Below are 24,443 nucleotides of genomic sequence, written 5' to 3'. Positions count from 1 at the left end.
TCAGATCATAGAAACATAGAAAATAGGTGCAGGAGTAGGCCATTCGGCCCTTCTAGCCTGCACCGCCATTCAATGAGTTCATGGCTGAACATGCAACTTCAGTACCCCATTCCTGCTTTCTCACCATACCCCTTGATTCCCCTAGTAGAAAGGATTCCATTTAACTCCTTTTTGAATATATTTAGTGAATTGGCCTCAACAACTTTCTGTGGTAGAGAATTCCACAGGTTCACCACTCTCTGGGTGAAGAAATTCCTCCTCATCTCGGTCCTAAATGGATTACCCCTTATCCTTAGACTGTGTCCCCTGATTCTGGACTTCCCCAACATTGGGACCATTCTTCCTGCATCTAACCTGTCTAACCCCGTCAGAATTTTAAACGTTTCTATGAGGTCCCCTCTCATTCTTCTGAACTCCAGTGAATACAAGCCCAGTTGATCCAGTCTTTCTTGATAGGTCAGTCCCGCCATCCCGGGAATCAGTCTGGTGAACCTTCGCTGCACTCCCTCAATAGCAAGAATGTCCTTCCTCAGGTTAGGAGACCAAAACTGTACACAATACTCCAGGTGTGGCCTCACCAAGGCCCTGTACAACTGTAGCAACACCTCCCTGCCCCTGTACTCAAATCCCCTCGCTATGAAGGCCAACATGCTATTTGCTTTCTTAACCGCCTGCTGTACCTGCATGCCAACCTTCAATGACTGATGTACCATGACACCCAGATCTCGTTGCACCTCCCCTTTTCCTAATCTGTCACCATTCAGATAATAGTCTGTCTCTTTGTTTTTACCACAAAAGTGGATAACCTCACATTTATCCACATTATACTTCATCTGCCATGCATTTGCCCACTCACCTAACCTATCCAAGTCGCTCTGCAGCCTCATAGCATCCTCCTCGCAGCTCACACTGTCACCCAACTTAGTGTCATCCGCAAATTTGGAGATACTACATTTAATCCCCTCGTCCAAATCATTAATATACAGTGTAAACAGCTGGGGCCCCAGCACAGAACCTTGCGGTACCCCACTAGTCACTGCCTGCCATTCTGAAAAGTCCCCATTTACTCCTACTCTTTGCTTCCTGTCTGACAACCAGTTCTCAATCCATGTCAGCACACTACCCCCAATCCCATGTGCTTTAACTTTGCACATTAATCTCTTGTGTGGGACCTTGTCGAAAGCCTTCTGAAAGTCCAAATATACCACATCAACTGGTTCTCCCTTGTCCACTCTACTGAAAACATCCTCAAAAAATTCCAGAAGATTTGTCAAGCATGATTTCCCTTTCACAAATCCATGCTGACTTGGACCTATCATATCACCTCTTTCCAAATGCACTGCTATGACATCCTTAATAATTGATTCCATCATTTTACCCACTACCGATGTCAGGCTGACCGGTCCATAATTCCCTGTTATCTCTCTCCCTCCTTTTTTAAAAAGTGGGGTTACATTGGCTACCCTCCACTCCATAGGAACTGATCCAGAGTCAATGGAATGTTGGAAAATGACTGTCAATGCATCCACTATTTCCAAGGTCACCTCCTTAAGTACTCTGGGATGCAGTCCATCAGGCCCTGGGGATTTATCGGCCTTCAATCCCATCAATTTCCCCAACACAATTTCCCGACTAATAAGGATTTCCCTCAGTTCCTCCTCCTTACTAGTCCCTCTGACCCCTTTTATATCCGGAAGGTTGTTTGTGTCCTCCTCAGTGAATACCGAACCAAAGTACTTGTTCAATTGGTCCGCCATTTCTTTGTTCCCCGTTATGACTTCCCCTGATTCTGACTGCAGGGGACCCAAGTTTCATTCCCCATCCTAACGCAGAATTCCACCATATTATGGTCACTCTTCCTCAAGGGGTCTCGCACAACGAGATTGCTAATTAATCCTCTCTCATTACACAACACCCAGTCTAAGATGGCCTCCCCCCTAGTTGGTTCCTCGACATATTGGTCTAAAAAACCATCCCTTATGCACTCCAGGAAATCCTCCCCCACCGTATTGCTTCCAGTTTGGTTAACCCAATCTATGTGCATATTAAAGTCACCCATTATAACTGCTGCACCTTTATTGCACGCACCCCTAATTTCATGTTTGATGCCCTCCTCAACATCACTACTACTGTTTGGAGGTCTGTACACAACTCCCACTAACGTTTTTTGCCCTTTGGTATTCTGCAGCTCTACCCATATAGATTCCACATCATCCAAGCTAATGTCCTTCCGAACTATTGCCTTAATTTCCTCCTTAACCAGCAATGCTATCCAGGGATTTGTTGGCTTTTAGTCCCATTAGTTTCTCGAGCACTTTTTCACTGCTGATCCTAATTACTTTAACTTCCTCTCTCTCATTAGCCCAATGGTTCCCCACGAAATTTGGTAGGTGTTTTGCATCTTAGACTGTGAACTTAGATACAAAGGGCCCAAGTTTCCACATGATTTGCGCCTGATTTTTAGGAGCAACTGGTGGAGAATGGACTATCTTAGAAATCGCAATTCTCCACATTTTTTTTCTGCAGTTCGTCAGGTAGAACAGTTCCACTTTGGAACAGAATTTTTTCTTCAAAAGGGGGCGTGTCCAGCCACTGACGCCTGATTTCAAAGTTTCCACAGTGAAAACATACTCCAAACTAACTTAGAATGGAGCAAGTGAAGATTTTTGTAGAACTGAAAAAACCTGTTCTACACATAAAAAATCAGGCGCAGGTTACAAATTAGGCGCCCAGAACGAGGTGGGGGGGGGGGGGGGGGGAAGGGAAGTCATTAAATTCTATAATAAATCCTTATTTATACTTATACAAATAAATCCAACCTGAATAAACATTTATAAGCAAAGAAAACATTAAATAAACCATCTTCCTACCTGTGTGAAAGTGCTTCAGGCAGGCCTTTCGGGATCGAAGCCTGAACGGGCCGGCCCGAGACTTCGGGCAGGGCCCGCCCCCAGCACCAGATTTACAGGTAGGTGGCGTTGGGTCGGGGGGAGGGAGGGAGGGAGGGAGGGAGGGAGAGAGAGAGAGGGAGGGAGGAGGGGGGAGGGAGAGGTCAGGTCGGGGAGGGGGAGGTCAGGTCGGATCCAGTCCGGGGGCGGAAGTCGGGTCGGGTCCAGTCGGGGGGGGGGGGGGGGGGGGGGGAGAAAGAGCGGGAATCGGGTCGGGTCCAGTAGGGGGGGGGCGGGCAGGAGTCGGGTCGGGTCCAGTCCGGGGGGGGGGGGGGGGGGGGGGGGAGAGCGGGTCGGGTCGGGTCCAGTCGGGGGGGGAGCGGGAGCAGGAGTCGGGTCAGGTCCAGTCTGGGGGGGCGGAGCGGGAGTCGGGTCCGGTCCGGGGGGGGGGGAGCAGGAGCGGGAATCGGGTCGGGTCCAGTCCGGGGGAGAGGGGGGGGGGGGGGAGCGGGTGTCGGTCTGGAGGCGGGGGGGGGGGGGGGAGCAGGAGCTGGCCATGGGGGGAGCCTTATTCACACAGCCCCAGTGAGGCCATTTGGCCAGGGCTAGGGGCTGCGTGCTTCAGGCCCCTCCCACAGTTTCGGGTGCCTGGAGCTACTGCACTTGCGTGCCCACTGTAGCGCGCATGTGCAGAGGTCCCGGCACTGTTTTCAGCGCAGGGACCTGGCTCCGCCCCCCCCCACAGCTCGTGCTGCGCTGCGCCACGCCGAGGGCCAGAGGACCTGCAGGGAGGTGGAGAATACGGAGGATTTTTTTAGGCGCACTTTGTGGCGTGAAAAACGGGCGTCCAGGTCGGGACTGCGCCGTTCTAGGCGCGTGCGGAAACTTGGGCCCAATATATTTATTTGAAGTCTCTGCCATTTTCTTATTTCCCATTACAATTTCTCCTGTCTCAGCCTCTAAGGGACAATGCTTACTTTTGCTACTCTCTTTCTTTTACATATTTGTAGAAGCTCTTACAATCTATTTTTATATTTCTTGCTAGTTTGTCATATTCTATTTTCTCCCTTTTTATCAATTTTTTGTCATCCTTTGCTGATTTCTAAAGCTCTCCCAATCCTTGGGCTTACTATTTTGTGCAACATTATAAGTTTCTTTTAATCTAATACTATCCTTATCTTCTTTAGTTAGCCATAGGTGAATCACTTTTCCTGTGGAGTTTTTATTTCTCAATAGAATATATATTCATTGAGAATTTGGGAATATTTATTTAAATGTTTGCCACTGCTTATCTACTGTCACATCTTTTAATCTAATTTCCCAATGTACCTTAGCCAACTTACCCCTCATATCTTTGTAATTGACTTTATTTAAGTTTAAGACTAGTGTCTGATTGGAGTATCTCACTCTCAAACCCAATGTGAAAAATTCTAGCATATTATGATCACTCTTCCTCAATCATTTACTATGAGATTACTAATTAACCCCGTCTCATTCCACAATACAAGATCTAAAATAGTGTGTTCCCCATTTGGTCCTACGATATATTGTTCTAGGAAACCGTCACAAATGCATTCCATGAACCTGTTTACCAGGCTACCTTTGCCAATTTGATATGCCCAGTCTATATGAAGATTAAGATTTCCCACAATTATTGCATTAACTTAGTTACAAGCTCCTATGATTTGTTGATTAATACTCTGTCCAACAGTATAGCTACTGTTAGGGGGCCTATAAACTTATCCCACCAGTGTTTTCTGCCCCTTGTTATTTCTTACCTCCACCCATAATTATTACAACACACTCAATTGCATATAATTGAGTGTGTATTTTACCTGACTTAATCTCTCATCATTTTAAGTACTCATTTGAAGAGCAGTTTCTCAAGTGACACTGCACTGATTCCAAATCCCCATGATTTGCAGTTTGTTAATCCCAATGTATTTTACACATTTGAAAACTTCACCTGTTACGCAGGCTACTCAGTTACATAGTCTAATTGATCTCAGGTTGCACTGTTATTTCCAGTGTAATTTGCTCAAAATTAGTCAAACTGGTGCAAAAAACCGCATAATTTCAAGCGCAAATTAGGTCCAGTGCAAATCTGAGTTTCCACAATGTTTTGCAGTAGTTTAAAAAACATTACACTAGAAGCTAGGCCTGACAAAAAACTGTCCATGGCCCCAGATCAAATCAATCACCATTGCGAGTTTCCGCTAATTGCGCCCATTTGCGGGCCTTCGAGGAGACTTTTAAAATTAAGATTTTGTGTGTGTGTAAGGGCACTCATATGCATGTTTTAAAAGCTTTTGAATATAATTTGTTTTAATTTACTAAGCAACCTACCAATATAACTAGCAAATGGTTCTGTATAGTTTTTTGAAAACAATTTTCAGTTATTTAAAATCGGGCTACTCACCGTTGGTGGACTAGACATTGATTGAAAATGCGTATTTTTTGTGATAAAACTATTTTCAGCTGTATTAATCAAACTGCACCTAGTTACCACTCTTAAATACATCAAGGAATTTTTTTAAAGCAATAAAAAAAAATTACATATAAAACACGTTGGTTTATGGTGGATTTTACATTTGATGATATATAAATGTGTTTGAGCGGAAACTTGGGGGGGGGGGGGGGGGAAGAGAAACTTATCAAAATTAATGAAACTTTGAATTTTCACCAGAATCACTGATTGCGCCCAAAGCAGAAATATATCTTTAATTAGCTGACTTCACTGAAGTACAAAGTCCAGCCTTTCAGTCTCCAAAGGTCCACTTAACCTCTCTGTTCTGTAGTTTTGAAGTACATGGATTTATAAATTGGTGAACACCTCTGAAGCATTAAATTTTCCTCATTTAAAATGACAACAATGTATCTCCGAGTTTGTTTTATGTACCAGTGAACCGAGTGCTCATTACTCAATGTAACACCAGCTGATTCTTGTGCCTGTCAACCAGTGCTGGACTCAGATAAGGAACTAATTTGAAATGGCAAAACACCAGTTTTGAGCAGTACTTTTGATGGTAACAGGTACTATGCTATAAACACTAGCATTTTAAACAAAAATGCCATCAGTTAAGCGAGTATGATAATTCAAATGCAACTGGTTCATAAAGAACTGAAACAACCTCAACTAACCTGAATAGAACTGATTTTAAACCAATGTTAAACAGATGCTGGAGGTACTCCAAAAGAGTTGTGGGGAACAGAAGAAGATAGCACTCACCAGGCTATAGAATTATAAAGTAGTACAGCACAGGAGGCCATTTGATCCATCAAATTTTGAAGATCAACCCAATTAGTCCGACTCCCCCACTCTTTCCCCATATCCCTGCAATATTTTCTCCTTCAAGTATTTATCCAGTTCCCTTTTGAAGGCTACGATTGAATCTGTATCCATCACCCTATCAGACAGTGCATTCCAAATCCTAAACACTCGCATAAAAAGGTTTTTCCTCCTGTCGCCTCTGGTTCTTTTGCCAATTATCTTAAATCTGTGCGCTGTGGTTATCGACCCTTCAGCCACTGAAAACAATTTCTCTTTATTTATTCTATCTAAACCTTTCATGACTTTAACCACCTCTATCAAATCTTATAGTCTTCTCTGCTCCAAGGAAAATGACCCCAGCCTTTCCAGTCTATCCATATAACTGTAATCCTGCATCCCGGGTACCATTCTAGTAAATCTCTTCTGTACCCTCTCCAAAGCTTTCACGACCTTCCTAGTGTGCCAACTGGAACACTTTTGACCCCTTTTCTTAAAAACTTGTACTTTTACAACACAATTGGCATGATGCCCCAAGGTATTTTACAAAGGTGAAGGGGCAAGGAGGAATTTGGACATTGAGCAGGGATTTGGAGAAAACTTAATGTAGTTGAAGAAATAGCTTTTGAGGAGCCTCTTTAAGGTGAGCAGATATGTACAAGGTGAAAGGGTTTAAAAACAGAATTCCAGATAGCAGAAAGCTCTTCCACTGATGGCGCAGCTGAGGGTTGGAGGTGGGGAGGAGTACGTAAAGTTGTTCTGTTATGCAAGGTCGAGGGCTGAAGCCCAGTTGATCCTTAATGGTTGGGAGAGTGAAGCTCTGGAGAGATGACTAGATGAGCACATACAGCTGCAGGGATCTTAGTCACATGATGAGTCAGGAAAATGGCTGCTGCCATCAGGCCTAGCATCTATGACTTAACAGGGAACAACAGATCCTTGTAAACTGATCTAGAGGCAGAAAGTATTCATTTCCACAATCCAAAATAATACCTCAGGAACATTAGATCTTGCCAGATTAACTACAACATGCAGTTCTTGGTTTGACACAAAAGATGTAGGTCCGAGACAGACTATAATGACTCAAAACTAAAACATCCTCAGTGACAGATCGCAGTTTTCCCAAATTTATAAATGGGACATGAGATTTTGAAGTGTTGATGGCCATTATGATGAACGCTGGGAAAGTCCTGCTAGAATAGAAACAGATTAACCTTGTGCTCAGGTTTAAAAAGGATGACAAACTAGATCCAACTACAGACCCATCAGTCTTGCATCAATACTATGTAAAATAATGGGAACTATTACATAGAATTACAAGCACAGAAACAGGCCGTTCAGGTCAAATGGTCCATGCTGGTGTTAATACTGCACACAAGCCTCCTTTATCTCACCTTATTAACATACCAATAATTTACAAATAGATAAAACAATTCATTATCCCAGCAGTTTGTGCAAATCTCCCCCAAACTTTGAGGTCACTATCCTACAACCATTTGATCTTCAGTCTAATTTCAGCATACCAATATGTTCCCACTGTTCTCATGCAAACATTCCTTCGACAATATGTTCTACACACTCCCCCAGCCCTACAGCATCTGGCCCTTATTGTTTTAAATCAATTTCCTACACATTCCCTGTTCAGTCTAGTAAAGTTCAGTGAATGAGTGTGCGGGGAGAACCTGCATGGGTATGGATGCCCCCTCACCCTCTCCTTTACTTTTACATTCGTTAACAGCTCCCCTTTATTACTATAGATACCTCCCCACCATATTATTACTATAGACACCACCTCACCTGTATTGTTACTGTAGATATTCCCATCAACAGGGATAGACTTGAGGATTACCTGCATCACAACTCAGTAAACAACCAGGCAACACTGGTTCAAGTGAAGATCCACTCTGACCATCCCTGACTTCTTTGAGGAAGTGATATCCCTGCTAGACTGTGGAAAGCCCCATGTGTTGTACCTAGACTTACAAAAAGCATCTGACAAACTTTAGCAGGAAAGGATGCAACTTAAGCTTAAAGCAGTGAGCACACCTGATAAAAGATAAAACCTGGGAATGAAGAAGAAATTGCCTGAAGACAAGGAAGCAGCAGGTACTTGCTAGGGTAGTAACGTCAAAGTAGGTGGGAAGGTAAAATGCTGAAGCTAGTGCCCCAGAAATTAGGTTTGGGATTCCTACAGTTTCTACTTCACATTCATGACTTGTATTCCCCACTCCCTTCATCATACCACTGTCGGCAATGTCTTCAGCCATTGCTGGAGATACTCTGACTAAGATAGTTAAGAGTGAACCAAGCATTGCTGGAGATACAAGGCATCATGGCAACACCCTCGCTCCACACATTGGCACCTACTCAACTAGGTCATTGTCCGAGGATGTGCGCATCACCCGCGCCATGACAGGAGCTGATGACTGCTGGACGGACCATCGCCTAATCCGATCCATCATCAACATCAACATAGTCCCAAAGCGGAGGGGACAGCAGAAGCAGTGCCGCAAAATAGTCAATGCTGGGACACTTAAAGATCCAGCTAAGAGAGCCCTATACAGCTAGCACCTCACAGCTAATCTGGCGTGCTTTGATGACCCTGAGACGCAGAATGCCCACAGCGCTTGGTCTACCCTCCAGGCCTCCATAACCAGTGCCTGCAAAGAGACACTTGGTCATTCAACCAGAAAACACCAGGACTGGTTTGATGAGAATGATCAGGAGATCCAAGAACTAATAGATTGCAAGCACAGAGCATTTCTGAGCCTTAAGCAACAACCCAACTCGGGAGCAGCAAAGCAATATTACAGGCGGCTCAAGGCTGAGGTCCAACAAAAAACCCGGGACCTAAAGAACAGGTGGTGGATGAAGAAAGCACAGGAGATACAACAACTGGCCGACAGCCATGATGTGTGAGGATTCTTCATTGCAGTCAAGGCCACCTACGGTCCAAACTTCCAAGGCCCCACCCCACTGCTGGCAAAGAACAGGGAAACACTCATCAAGGACACCGAGGCAGTCAGGTCCTGCTGGAGGGAGCACTTCGAAGATCTCCTCAATCGAGACTCTGCCTTTGACTCGAGTGTTCTCGACTCGATCCCGCAGCATGCAACCCGCCACCACCTCAGTAAAACCCCAACACTGTACGAGGTAGAAAAAGCCATAAGACAGCTCAAGAACAACAAGGCTATGGGAGCGGATGGAATCCCTGCTGAGGCACTAAAGTATGGCGGAGAGGCGCTGTTGGTGTGGATACATGACTTCATCTCTCTCATCTGGGGGGAGGAGAGCATGCTGGGAGATCTCAGACATGCAGTGATCGTGCCCATCTTTAAAAAAGGGGACAAGTTCGACTTCAGCAACTACAGAAGAATCTCCCTGCTATCAGCCACTGACAAAGTTGTCGCTAGAGTCCTCCTCAACCATCTTCTCCCTATGGCCGAGAAGCTCCTCCCGGAGTCACAGTGCGGATTTTGTTTCCTACAGAGCACAATGGACATTATCTTTGCAGCGCAACAGCTGCAGGAAAAAATGCAGGGAGCAGCGCCAGCCCTTATACATGGCCTTCTTCGACTTTACAAAGGCCTTTGACACTGTCAACCGCAAGGGTCTATGGAGTGTCCTCCTCCATTTCGGATGCCCCCAAAAGTTCGTCAACATCCTCCGACTGCTCCACAACGACATGCAAGCCGTGATCTTTACCAACGGATCCATTACAGACCCAATCCATGTCCGGACCGGGGTCAAACAGGGCTGCCCCAACCCTCTTCTCAATCTTCCTCACTGCCATTCTCCACCTCGCAGTCAACAAGCTCCCCGCTGGAGTGGAACTAAACTACAGAACCAGTGGGAAGCTGGGCAACCTTCGCCGTTCCCATACCAGGTCCAAGATCACCCTAACCTCTGTCGTCGAGCTACAGTACGTGGACAACGCCTGCGTCTGCGCACATTCAGAGGCTGAACTCCAGGACATCGTCGACGTATTTACTGAGGCATACAAAAGCATCGGCCTTACGCTAAACATCTGTAAGACAAAGAACTCCCACCAGCCTGTCCTCGCTGCACAGCACTGCCCCCCCCAGTCATCAAGATCTATGGCGTGGTCCTGGACGTGGACCATTTCCTATACCTCAGGAGTCTCTCATCAACAAAAGCAGACATTGATGAGGAGATTCAACATCGCCTCCGGTGCGCCAGCACGGCCGTCTGAGGAAAAGAGGACCAGGCCCTCAAATCTACCACCAAGCTTATGGTCTACAGGGCTGTAGTAATACCCGTCCTCCTGTATGGTTCAGAGACATGGACCATGTACAGTGGGCACCTCAAGTCGCTGGAGAAATATCACCAACGATGCCTCCACAAGATCCTACAAATCCCCTGGGAGGACAGACGCACTAACATTAGTGTCCTCGGCCAAGCCAACATGCCCAGCATTGAAGCACTGACCACACTTGATCAGCTCCGCTGGGCAGGCCACATTGTCTGCATGTCAGACACGAGACTGCCAAAGCAAACACTCTACTCAGAACTCCTTCATGGCAAACGAGCCAAAGGTGTACAGAGGAAACGTTACAAGGACACCCTCAAAGCCTTCCTGATAGAGTGCAACACCCCACCGACACCTGGAAGTCCCTGGCCAAAGACCGTCCTAAGTGGAGGAAGTGCATCCGGGAGGGTGCTAAGCACCTCGAGTCTCATTGCCGAGTGCATGCAGAAAACAAGCGCAGGCTGCGGAAAGAATGTGCAGCAAACCTGTCCCACCCTCCCTTACCCTCAACAACAGTCTGACCCACCTGTGGCAGGGACTGTGGCTCTCATATTGGACTGTTCCGCCACCTAAGGACTCATTCCAAGAGTGGAAGCAAGTCTTCCTCGATTTCGAGGGACTGCCTATGATGAATGTCAAAGTAGGAGGGAAGGTAAAATGCTGAAGGGTAGTGCCCAGAAATTAGTTTGGGATCCCTACAGTTTCTACTTCACATTCATGATTTGTATTACCCACTGCTTTCATCATACCACTGTCGGCAATGTCTCAGCCATTGCTGGAGATACTCTGACGAAGATAGTTAAGAGTGAACGAAGCAAGGGTAATCCTACTCATCCGGACAATGGAGGAAAAGTGTTGGGAGGAAGATGGAGTGGTCAACCTTGTTAAAGCTTGCAGACAGGTCAAGGAGGGATAATGCATCAGTCACAAAGGATGTCATTTATGACTTTGGTCAAGGCCGTGGCAGAGAGGGAAACCTGATTGGAGTTGCAGGAAAGATGGGCATGCATTTGGAAGCCGACAACATGTTCAAGAACTTTGGGAGAAGATAGAAATTGGAGATAAGGCAGTAGCTTGCAAGGACAGGGTGGTTTGAGAGTGTTTTTTTTTTGAGGCGGTGGTGCTGATGGTTTTGAAAGAGAGGGACAGTACCAAATGAGAGGGAATCGTTTAAGCCAGCATACATGGGGGCAGGAAGGGAAGTTGGGTTGTTAGCAGTTTCGTGGGAATGGGGTCAAGGAAGCAGAAGGTGGATCTCATGGACAATATGAGTTCAGAGAAGGCAGTAAGGGAGATAGCAGAGAAACTGGAGAAAGACATTGGTTGAGGGTTAGGGCAGGGGGAGGTTTGGCTTGGTAGACAAGGGGAAACGGGGTGGTGGGGGGTGGGAAGCAACAGCAGCTGAATTAATAGTCTCAATCTGAGTGATAAAAGTCCATGAACACCTCCCACTTGTTCAGAGTTGCAGGCTAGTTAATTGGGATTTACAAAGTGCAGTGGTATAAGTGATGTGATAGAAAGTTTTTATTTCCAGACACAGAAGGAAGTGGGGTTGGATGGTGTATAGGGATGTGTGTAGTGAGGGATACAAGAAAATGGTTGGAGATGGTGTTGTTTGATAGAGACCATGGGAGTAGAGAGGCCAGGAGATGGCAAAGTAGAGAGGTGGCCTTGAGAATGAAGAGGTATGTGGATTCAGAGGAAAGAAGGAAAGGGGAGCAGAGATGAAGATTAAAATGATCAAGAATGAGGAGTCAGTCACTCAGAGGAGAGGCTGAAGGAGGGTAGCTTGGTAAGAAATGTAGGGTGATGCTTGGTGACAAATAGACAATGAGGATTTAAAAGGAGAGAGGTAAAATACGATGAGGTGCTCAACAGATGAGAAAGTACTAGAGGAGTAGGGGGAAGAAACCGAGATGTGATTTGGTGATAAGGATCACACTGCCAACCATGGCAGTTTGGGCAGGGCCAATGGTGAAAATGCGGCGAAGCTTCAGTAAAGGTCAATATGTCACTACCTGTGAGCATAGTTTCAGTCAAAGCCAGGATATCAGTAAAATCATCCACTAGGTCGTGGAAATCTTGGGCCTTGTTCATGTCTGAACGCACATTCACCAACATGGGTAAAATAAGACTTTTATTCGCAGTAATTACTATAGAATGCAGAGTTACTCTTATTTAGGTCCAACTTACATCACCATGCGCCACTGGATATGCACAAGCAGACATGCAATTGGCTATTTACGTGTAGAGTGTGATTAAAAAATTGAGGATAAACCACTGTTTAGATTAGCTCACAAATGATTGTTGATCACTCAGTCAAGTACTTGCTAGAGCAAAAGAAAGAGGGGCCGAAATTCAGCCCTGCCCAAAATGAGTCATACCTACCGATCCTGAAGTGTTTTTTCCACCGCGTCGGATGGGGTCGTCTCTTTCGCAAAATTCAACTCTGTCGTTTTTTTTTAAAGCAGCCCGGAAGTCGGTCATAATGGGGGCGAAAGTGTGGAGGTAAGCACTCGAGGGGCAGAAGTGGAGGCGGGACTGAGTCAGTGCCGCTGTCAATCATCAGCAGAGCCGGAACCTCAGGGCATAATTGGTCGGCTGATCTGATTTGGCCGGGGAAAAAAAAAGACGGCCGCGGCAATGGGCCCTCGTCTTTAATGGCCGCCGCGCAGCCAAGTCGTGCACACAGAAAACAAGGTGCACTGACAGAAAAGGCTGTCGGGGGCACCGCTCGGCGGATGGAAGATTTTTAAAGCTGAATTTCGCTGGAGGAGCGGGAGATCGGCAGTGCGCGCTTTGATTATGAACTAGGACCGGTTGTCAATGGTGGGGCGGAAGTGGGGACCGTCAGAAAAATCCATGAACTGAATTTCAATGACAGCGCTATTGGACCAGAAGTCAGCAGCCACTCGACTCCGCCACTTGGTCGCCGCTTTCCGGCGGTAAGCAGCCTTTTTTTTTGGGAGCTGAATTTCGGCCCCAGAATCTGGCAGCTGCGGGTGATAAGAATGGACTTTGTTCCATGACCAGCATTACACACCATCTGACCCATCCCTATGTCTTCCATTTGATAGAACTGGGTAGGAGTCTTGGGGTTTGACAGCAGTCAGCAGGAGACACAAAACCTGGGGGTCTGACAGTAGCACAGTGAGAGTGGAGACTTTGTGACATCCTCTTCACTGAACACACTCCCATCATCCCCATCTCCACTATCACCCTTAGGCGGTCACCCCATTTGCTAACAATGAGGCAGGCGTCTTGGGTTTGGCAGTATTGCAGTGGGGGGGTGGAGATTTCAAATTTGTTAGCTATGGGGGTTGCAATGTGGGGTTTAGACTACTGGCGAGCTTCTGTAAATATTAAATCTGTAAATTTCTAATTCTGTCTTTAAAGACAATGGCAAAGAATTCAGAATTCTATCACATACTAATCTTGTGTGATTAAAATAAGCTGCAATATTAGACCTCTAAACTGTCAAATCAAATTCTGATTTACTGTAAGAAATTGCACACAGTTCAAAGAGTTATATCATAAGTTCTAAGAACTATAACACATTACAATCACCAACGCACGCCCAAGTTGTCAGGAAACTCACATTACACTTCAATGCAAAACACAGCGATCTTGACCAAGATTATAACTGATCAAACGTGATAGAATACTACAGAATATTAATTCTGCTACCCAAAGATGATTATGAGGATGCTATAGGGTTAAAATTGCATTGTGCAACATTAACAAAATCAATTTGAAATTGCTTTATCTTATTTTAAGATGTTAGCCCATTAATTCTTAATAGATTAACGCTTTCATTAAAATAAAACATCTTAATCGTCTGGTTACTAATAATGCAATGCTATTTCAACCACACAATTCAGACTAGTATATTTTTTAAACCATGTAGAAAATGGCATATAACATCATACTACACAGTACTTTCCTTCGGAAATTCCTGGATTTAGTAGGCCATTTACTGGTCCATGTGTACAATGACACGATATAATCTGAACAGTATCTCAGATTGGAACCAATTCCAAGCCAGAATCAAGTAAAATGAAATGCAACATGTACAGTATAAAACAACCTACCATGTGGCAATGTTATACTTGCACCATCAATGATTGCCTGGGCGAGTTCATGATCATTACTTTCGAAAGCATGTGCTGCAGCCTTGAGGGCATCCCAAATCTCCTTTCGACCTTCAAAAGCAGGCGCCGTATCCCAAAATTCATCTCTCTTACTACGTAACTGCCCATCTGTCATTGGGTAATCACTCTTCCATTTTGGTTTTTCCTTTTTCAGGGGCTGATTGCGACCCAAAGCCACTGCAACAAAATGCAAAGACAAGAGAAATCAGTCAATATATTAGTTATATCAAATTGTAATTTTCCCTTACAGTATTATTAAAACTATTGTAATATGTCGGCATATTACAATATTCTATTATTCAGATATACACTCTGAAATCAATGTTTATGAAATCATGTGATAATTACCATTTCCTCCATCACCCCATTTTTGGTAAAAATATACAAATTTATTAATCGGAACACCATACTATGGTGGGTCTCAAGCAGTAATGTGATTCAGCTCACACCATGAGTCTGGTTGAACCTTAGTTTGCAGTATATTGCAGATGTGGAGGGAGCAATCATGTTCCAAGAATACGTCAACAACAGGAAATGCTGTCCACCGCCAGAACACAACATAAAATATTGGATGCACGATTTATGATATGAACTGGCAACAGGCAAGGAATTGGCCATCAGCGTGTACTTGGAAAATTACACCCTATATATTACCTTGTGTACGGTCAGATAATATTTCCACCTTAACTAAGTAAAGCCATTCTGTAAAATTAAAAATACAGTATAAACAAAACATAAAAATAGCTCTCATCACTAGGACTATAGAAATTAATACAAGTTACAAGGGCACAGGGCATTCAGGAAAGATTGGGGTGTAGGAAACAGATAGGCTGGAGATGTTGCCTTGTATGTGAGAGACATTGGGACATTAAAGCAGTCAATCACAGGGTAAGTTATCATGTGAAATTCTGTAGTTAGATGTGGCCAATGAGAAAAAGACCACAACTTTCATGGTTTACTATCTATTGCCAGGCCAAAATACAAACAACTCATTACCTAACGATGACATTAAAAAGATGAGAAAGAAAAGGAAGGTAGTACTGATGGAGGAACATCAGCCGGCTCAACAGAAACTAGGAACATCAAGTGGTAAGAATGTAATGTAATGTAATGTAATGCATGATTATTTCTGGAAGCAAATAGTTTAAAGAAGTGGTTTGAGATGCTATGAGCTGGGTTTGCATGCAAACTGCAATAGAACATATGTAAAAGAATAATAAGACAAGAAAATCTATTAAAAGTTTTAAAGGAATTTTTTTAAGATGCAAAAATCAATTTATCCCCGACGTACATCATGGGCAAACTAAAACAAAGCCAGCATGGACAACCAAAGTTATGGAAGGCATTCAAAACAGGATAGGAAAACAGACTGAGAAATAAAGAAATTAAAGAGATCCCAAGAGTAAATACGAGAAAAATATACCTGCAAAATAATACACTTCTTCAAACAGATCAGAAGTAAACAAAGGATACATAGTGACATGAGGAGCAAGGTAGCATAGTTGGTTATGTTACTGGACTAGTAATCTAGAGGTCAAGACTAATGATCTGGAGACACGAGTTCAAATCCCATCACAGATCTGGGGAATTTAACTTCAATGAATTAAATAATTCTGGAGATTTAAAAAAAATCTAGCATCAGTTATGGTGACTATGAGACTACTGGATGGTCGTAAAAACCTATCTGGTTTATGGAAGGAAATCTGCCATATTTGCCCAGTCTGGCCTGGATGTGACTCCAGACCCACAACAATGTGGTTGACTCTTAACTGCCTCTGAAATGGCGGCTCACCACTACCTTCTCGAGGGCAATTAAGAATGGGCAATAAATGCCGGCCTTGCCAATGATGCCTATATCCAATCAATGAATGAAAAAAAAAATAGGCCACTCGGAATTTTAATGCAAAGATGATGACTAAGCATAGGAAAGTTGCTGAAATATTAAACCACTATTTTGTCACAGTATTCATCAATGAAATTAGAGGAGAAATGGCCAAAAATAAATTAATACTGTATTAGACAAGAAATCATTAAAATCACCAAGTAGTACATATCTGGAAAGGTGCAGAAACTCAAGGTAGATATTGGCCTGGATTTTGCAGCAATAATAACGGTGGCTCACTGTTATTAAAGAGTAAATCTGACACAACATCCAGTATCCACACATGCGCAGTTAAACACAGAAATCACAGAAGTTGCTATCCGAGCTGCTCTGCTTCTCCAGAAGCCGTGCTACACCAGTTCCTCAGCAGGAGTTTTGGCGTTTAAACACATAGGGTTCAATTTTGCCTAAGCCTGTTTTCTGGCGTATTGCCAGAGTTACGCCCATTTTTCTAGGCCAGAAATATTTTGACAATGTTTCCCCGATGTATAATTCAAATTTGGCGCCACGCAGTGTCCATTCGCCTCGGGGGGTGGAGCCTGCTGTCTGTGCTGAAAAAAACGATTCTGCACCTTCGACGCACGCACGGGAAAAAAAGTGATGTTTTTGATGTCATTTCAATGGACATGCACGCGCAGTACAGCTCCGGGTTGGCAATCGGACATTTTTAAAAGAGCCAGTTGTGTGTGTGACAACATTGAGTGCTGTGAGGGAGCATTGGAAAAATTGGAGCTCAGCAATACAAGATGCAATGCAAGGACCAAAAATTAAAGAGCGGCCACAACCGAGACTCCAGGATGGTATGTTGCCTCCCTGGTGCAAGGGTCAAGGATGTCTCGGAGTGGCTGCAGAGCATTCTGGAGAGGGAGGGTGAACAGCCAGTTGTCGTGGTACATGTAGGTACCAACGATATAGGTAAGAAGCGGGAAGAGGTCCTATAAGCTGAATTTAGGGAGCGAGGAGTTAAATTAAAAAGTAGGACCTCAAAGGTAGTAATCTCTGGATTGCTACCAGTGCCACATACTAATCAGAGTAGAGGGAGCAGGATAGTTAGAATAAATACGTGGCTTGAGCAGTGGTGCAAGAGGGAAGGATTCAAATTCCTGGGACATTGGAACCAGTTCTGGGGGAAGTGGGACCTGTACAAAAGGGACGGTCTGCACTTGGGCAGGACTGGAACTGATGTCCTGGAGGTAACATTTGCTAATGCAGTTCGGGAGTGTTTAAATTAATATGGCAGGGGAATGGGACCTATGCAGCGAGACAGGGCGAAGTAATATGGAGTCAGAAACAGATGGTAGAAAGGTAAAAAGCAATAGTGGAAGGCCGAGTGAACAAAGTCAAGAAACAAAAAGGGCCACACTACATCATAATTCTACAAGGACAAAGGGTGTTAAAAAAACAAGCCTGAAGGCTTTGTATCTTAATGCAAGGAGTATCCGTAATAAGGTGGATGAATTAACTGTGCAAATAGATGTTAACAGATATGATGTGATTGGGATTACAGAGACGTGGCTCCAGGATGATCAGGGCTGGGAACTCAACATCCAAGGGTATCCAACATTCAGAAAGGATAGAATAAAAGGAAAAGGAGGTGGGGTAGCATTCCTGGTTAAAGAGAAGATTAATGCAATAGTTAGGAAGGACATTAGCTTGGATAATGTGGAATCTATATGGGTAGAGCTGCAGAACACCAAAGGGCAAAAGACGTTAGTGGGAGTTGTGTACAGACCTCCAAACAGTAGTAGTGATGCTAGGGAGGGCATCAAACAGGAAATTAGGGGTGCATGTAATAAAGGTGCAGCAGTTATCATGGGTGACTTTAATATGCATATAGATTGGGCTAACCAAACTGGAAGCAATACGGTGGAGGAGGATTTCCTGGAGTGCATAAGGAATGGTTTTCCAGAACAATATGTCGAGGAACCAACTCGGGGGGAGGCCATCTTACACTGGGTGTTGTGTAATGAGAGGGGATTAATTAGCAAGCGAGGCCCCTTGGGGAAGAATGGCCATAACATGGTGGAATTCTACATAAGGATGGAGAATGAAACAGTTAATTCAGAGACCATGGTCCAGAACTTAAAGAAGAGTAACTTTGAAGGTATGAGGCGTGAATTGGCTAGGATAGATTGGCGAATGATGCTCAAGGGGTTGACAGTGGATGGGCAATGGCAGACATTTAGAGACTGCATGGCTGAACTACAACAATTGTACATCCCTGTCTGGCATAAAAATAAAAAAGGGAAGGTGGCTCAACCGTGGCTATCAAGGGAAATCAGGGATAGTATTAAAGCCAAGGAAGTGGCATACAAAGTGGCCAGAAATAGCAACGAACCCAGGGACTGGGAGAAATTTAGAACTCAGCAGAGGAGGAGAGAGTTTGATTAGGGCAGGGAAAATAGAGTACGAGAGGAAGCTTGCAAGGAACATTAAAACAGATTGCAAAAGCTTCTATAGATATGTAAAGAGAAAAAGGTTAGTAAAGACAAACGTAGGTCCCCTGCAGTCAGAATCAGGGGAAGTCATAACGGGGAACAAAGAAATGGCAGACCAATTGAACAAGTACTTTGGTTCAGTATTCGCTGACGTGGATTGAGAACTGGTTGGCAGACAGGAAGCAAAGAGTAGGAGTAAATGGGTACTTTTCAGAATGGCAGGCAGTGACTAGTGCGGTATCGCAAGGTTCTGTGCTGGGGCCCCAGCTGTTTATATTGTACATTAATGATTTAGACGAGGGGATTAAATGTAGTATCTCCAAATTTGCAGATGACACTAAGTTGGGTGGCAGTGTGAGCTGCGAGGAGGATGCTATGAGGCTGCAGAGTGACTTGGATAGGTTAGGTGAGTGGGCAAATGCATGGCAGATGAAGTATAATGTGGATAAATGTGAGGTTATCTACTTTGGTGGTAAAAACAGAGAGACAGACTATTATCTGAATGGTGACAGATTAGGAAAAGGGGAGGTGCAAAGAGACCTGGGTGTCATGGTACATCAGTCATTGAAGGTTGGCATGCAGGTACAGCAGGCGGTTAAGAAAGCAAATGGCATGTTGGCCTTCATAGCGAGGGGATTTGAGTACAGGGGCAGAGAGGTGTTACTACAATTGTACAGGGTCTTGGTGAGGCCACACCTGGAGTATTGTGTACAGTTTTGGTCTCCTAACTTGAGGAAGGACATTCTTGCTATTGAGGGAGTGCAGCGAAGGTTCACCAGACTGATTCCCGGGATGGCGGGACTGACATATCAAGAAAGACTGGGTCAACTGGGCTTGTATTCGCTGGAGTTAAGAATGAGAGGGGATCTCATAGAAACGTTTAAAATTCTGACGGGTTTAGACAGGTTAGATGCAGGAAGAATGTTCCCAATGTTGGGGAAGTCCAGAACCAGGGGTCACAGTCTAAGGATAAGGGGTAAGCCATTTAGGACCGAGATGAGGAGAAACTTCTTCACCCAGAGAGTGGTGAACCTGTGGAATTCTCTACCACAGGAAGTTGTTGAGGCCAATTCACTAAATATATTCAAAAAGGAGTTAGATGTAGTCCTTACTACTAGGGGGATCAAGGGGTATGGCGAGAAAGCAGGAATGGGGTACTGAAGTTGCATGTTCAGCCATGAACTCATTGAATGGCGGTTCAGGCTCGAAGGGCCGAATGGCCTAATCCTGCACCTATTTTCTATGTTTCTATGTTATAGGATAAAGTGGAGGCACTCGCTACTATGATTGAGACCTGATGGCAGGATCTGGACACCAGCAGAGGAAGTTGCAGAAAATTACTGCGCAATGGCGCACACATCCCCAGTTGTAGCTTGAAAGTATCCGGAGGCATAGAATTAAAGTGCAGCTGTAACCTTCACTTCAACTGACAACAGTCCTCCGGACGCTTCTAGATTGTAGGTCTGCTTTCACCAACTCACAGATCTCAGTTACAACCTCTTTGCGGAAACGCAGCCTTCTGACACAGACTACATCACTCAACTGTAGGTACGAATGCCTGTCTTGATATGCTCGAAGTGGGCAAGGCCTCCTGCCCAGCACTCTACGGGCTCTAATGTTCCTCATGCAATGATGTCGAATCAATTGTCTCCTACGTAGCACCATCATGCAGAAGGCTTGCACAAGGTGTGGTATTGTCAGTATTGCCCCCACGGTAAAATTTTACCTTTGCAAGGAGGTCAAGATGTCAGGAAGACAGGCAGGACAGGTTCTTTGTTGCCGCTCCCCAAGGTCTGCATGGATGGACCACACCCAGGTCTTGTGATTTCTCTCCCTCCTTCCCCACCCCACCCCCTTGGAGTCTTGTGACTTCTCCCTTTCTCTTTCTCCCCCGCTCCCCCTCCCCTCTTCCACACCCCCCCTTTCTCCTCCCCTCTTCCCCAATCCCCCCCTTCTCCTCTCTTCCCGCTCTGCCCCCCCTTTCTCCTCCCCCCGCCCCCCACCAAATTCATTGCGCCGAGTGCAGCAGCCGTCCGATCTATACCTCCCTCCCCGGGCTCAGTGCAGCAGCCTTCTGATCGCCACTTCCCTCCTTTCCCCCGGGCTTGTTTTCCAGCCGAGCCCTGAGCCCGTGTCCGGACGCAGGGCCGATTCTGATGGCCGACGCTACGACCCCCTCCAGCCCTGCTTGAAGATGTTCAGAGGTGGCGTGGGAGTAACAAAAAATGAACACTTCAGAAATCCAAGGAACTTCCATGTACTCCGTTGAAAGGTTAAAAAAAAGTTGAACTTTAAATATCCATAATAAAGTGTTTTTGACTCCCTCCAAAAACTTTGATGAAAAACATTGGCTTCTTTCAGCGCTGATTTCTCAATGTGCGCTGCTTTCTGTTAACTCACCCGAAGGTTTTTCGGGAGTGGCCAGTTACACCGATCTAAGATAAAATTTTTGGGGGCAAACAGCGAAAAATAATGAAAACTGGCGCAGACATGAGGGAACGCCCCCATGACGTCAAAAAAAAACCTAACCTAGAAAAATCGTAACTAAAGCAGTTACGCCGGCGCAGATTCCAGGGGGAAACTTTGAATTAAATATTTATGGCAGAAAAAATGGCATGCGCCAATAAAACGCTGCAAATGACCCGGAGAAATTGAGCCCATAAAGTTGCGGTCATCATAGGCAGTCCCTCAGAATTCAGGAAGACTTGCTTCCACTCTTAGCATGAGTTCTTAGGTCCAATACGAAACCACAGTCTGTGTCACAGGTGGGACAAACAGTCATTGACGGAAGGGGTGGGTGGGACTGGTTTGCCATACGCTCTTTCCGCTGCCTGTGCTTGATTTCTGCATGTTCTCGGCGATGTACAGTTGATACCTCAAGTCGCTGAAGAAATACCAACGATATCGCCACAAGATCCTACAAAGTTGCGGTACTTACTCAATAAATACCCATTAAACAGAAAAAGTTAGGGCTTGTCATTCAAATGCAAGTGAATTTTTAACAGCATGATTGTCTTAATTACTGCCAAACTTCTCTGGCACTGAAAATTTACTTTTACCCGTGTGGAGTCTCATTCATTCAGATTTTAATTACTGTCGGAGATTTAAAACATTTAAAATAAAAAAACCTTTTTCTTTCTCTTCATCCCATATTTCACTTTCAGTACATTGAATTAAATGTTTTAACTTACACTTCCTGGTTTATATTCTGCATGCCTCTATAAGGATTCTTCATAAGAACATAAGAATTAGGAACAGGAGTAGGCCATCTAGCCCCTCGAGCCTGCTCCGCCATTTAACAAGATCATGGCTGATCTGGCCGTGGACTCAGCTCCACTTACCCGCCCGCTCCCCGTAACCCTTAATTCCTTTATTGGTTAAAAATCTATCTATCTGTGACTTGAATACATTCAATGAGCTAGCCCCAACTGCTTTCTTGGGCAGAGAATTCCAGAGATTCACAACCTTCTGGGAGAAGAAATTCCTTCTCAACTCGGTTTTAAATGGGCTCCCCTGTATTTTGAGGCTGTGCCCCCTAGTTCGAGTCTCCCCGACCAGTGGAAACAACCTCTCTGCCTCTATCTTGTCTATTCCTTTCATTATTTTAAATGTTTCTATAAGATCACCCCTCATCCTTCTGAACTCCAACGAGTAAAGACCCAGTCTACTCAATCTATCATCATAAGGTAACCCCTCATCTCTGGAATCAGCCTCGTGAATCGTCTCTGTACCCCCTCCAAAGCTAGTATATCCTTTCTTAAGTAAGGTGACCAAAACTGCACACAATACTCCAGGTGCAGCCTCACAGTTGCAGAAGGACCTCTCTGCTTTTGTACTCCATCCCTCTCGCAATGAAGGCCAACATTCCATTCGCCTTCCTGATTACCAGCTGCACCTGCAAACTAACTTTTTGGGATTCATGCACAAGGACCCCCAGGTCCCTCTGCATCGCAGCATGTTGTAATTTCTCCCCATTCAAATAATATTCCCTTTTACTGTTTTTTTCCCCCCAAGGTGGATGACCTCACACTTTCCGACATTGTATTCCATCTGCCAAACCTTAGCCCATTTGCTTAACCTATCTAAATCTCTTTGCAGCCTTTCTGTGTCCTCTACACAACCCGCTTTCCCACTAATCTTTATGCCATCTGCAAATTTTGTTGCACTACACTCTGTCCCCTCTTCCAGGTCATCCATGTATATTGTAAACAGTTGTGGTCCCAGCACTGATCCCTGTGGCATACCACTAATCACCAATTTCCAACCCGAAAAGGACCCATTTATCCCGACTCTCTGCTTTCTGTTTGCCAGCCAATTCTCTATCCATGCTAATACATTTCCTCTGACTCCGCGTACCTTTATCTTCTGCAGTAACCTTTTGTGTGGCACCTTATCGAATGCCTTTTGAAAATCTAAATACACCACATCCATCTACCATGCTCATGATATCCTCAAAGAATTCCAGTAAATTAGTTAAATATGATTTCCCCTTCATGAATCCATGCTGAGTCTGCTTGATTGCACTATTCCTATCTAGATGTCCCGCTATTTCTTCCTTAATGATAGTTTCAAGCATTTTCACCACGACAGATGTTAAACTAGCTGGCCTATAGTTACCTGCCTTTTGTCTGCCCCCTCTTTTAAACAGAGGCGTTACATTAGCTGCTTTCCAATCCGCTGGTACCTCCCCAGAGTCCAGATAATTTTGGTAGGTTATAACGAATGCATCTGCTATAACTTCCGCCATCTCTTTTAATACCCTGGAATGTATTTCATCAGGACCAGGGGACTTGTCTACCTTCAGTCCCATTAGCCTGTCCAGCACTACCCCCCTAGTGATAGTGATTGTCTCAAGTCCTCCCTTCCCACATTCCTGTGACCAGCAATTTTTGGCATGGTTTTTGTGTCTTCCACTGTGAAGACCGAAGCAAAATAATTGTTTAAGGTCTCAGCCATTTCCACATTTCCCATTATTAAATCCCCCTTCTCATCTTCTAAGGGACCAACATTTACTTTAGTCACTCTTTTCCGTTTTATATATCTGTAAAAGCTTTTACTATCCGTTTTTATGTTTTGCGCAAGATTACCTTCGTAATCTCTCTTTCCTTTCTTCAATCCGATTGATTGAAGAGACACGCAGTTGCTTGCCTTGTTCACACAGGTCCCATTTCCCTGCAGAGGGCTTTGACTGTGTGATAATTGCACGTCGCTGTTTTGACAGCTATTATTTCTAATTTTTGTAGGTGATTAGGACGATGGAATTTGCAGATGATGCAAAAAATGGGAGCAGTGGCAAAATGAGCATATGTATACAAATCCAATAAGATCTAGCCAAGATAGATGTTTCAGCAGAGAAGTGGCAGATGGAATTTAATACCGAAAAGCATTAAAGTTATGTGATTTGGCACAGAAAAGGATAGTGTGTACTAATGGAAACATGTTTGCAGTATCATATTGAGGAAAAGATTTTGGAGGCTTGGGTGGACAAGTTAGGTCAATGTTTACAGGCAAATAGGATACCAATCATAATAGGATGTATAACTAGA

General features: G+C 44.6%; 1 protein-coding gene across 1 annotated transcript in view; it reads right to left on the bottom strand.

Annotated features, from left to right (window-relative positions):
• Positions 1–24,443, bottom strand: part of LOC139263003 (ubiquitin domain-containing protein 2) — a 125,617-nt gene that overhangs the window by 11,339 nt on the left and 89,835 nt on the right. The window contains exon 2 of the mRNA XM_070878435.1: positions 14,518–14,754. Within this exon, the coding sequence (XP_070734536.1) occupies positions 14,518–14,754 (237 nt within the window). The remainder of the gene's footprint in view (positions 1–14,517; positions 14,755–24,443) is intronic.

This window comes from Pristiophorus japonicus, chromosome 4 (assembly GCF_044704955.1).
Source record: "Pristiophorus japonicus isolate sPriJap1 chromosome 4, sPriJap1.hap1, whole genome shotgun sequence".
In the NCBI taxonomy this organism is placed as follows: Eukaryota; Metazoa; Chordata; class Chondrichthyes; family Pristiophoridae; genus Pristiophorus; species Pristiophorus japonicus.
This window is presented reverse-complemented; position numbering and strand designations above follow the sequence as displayed.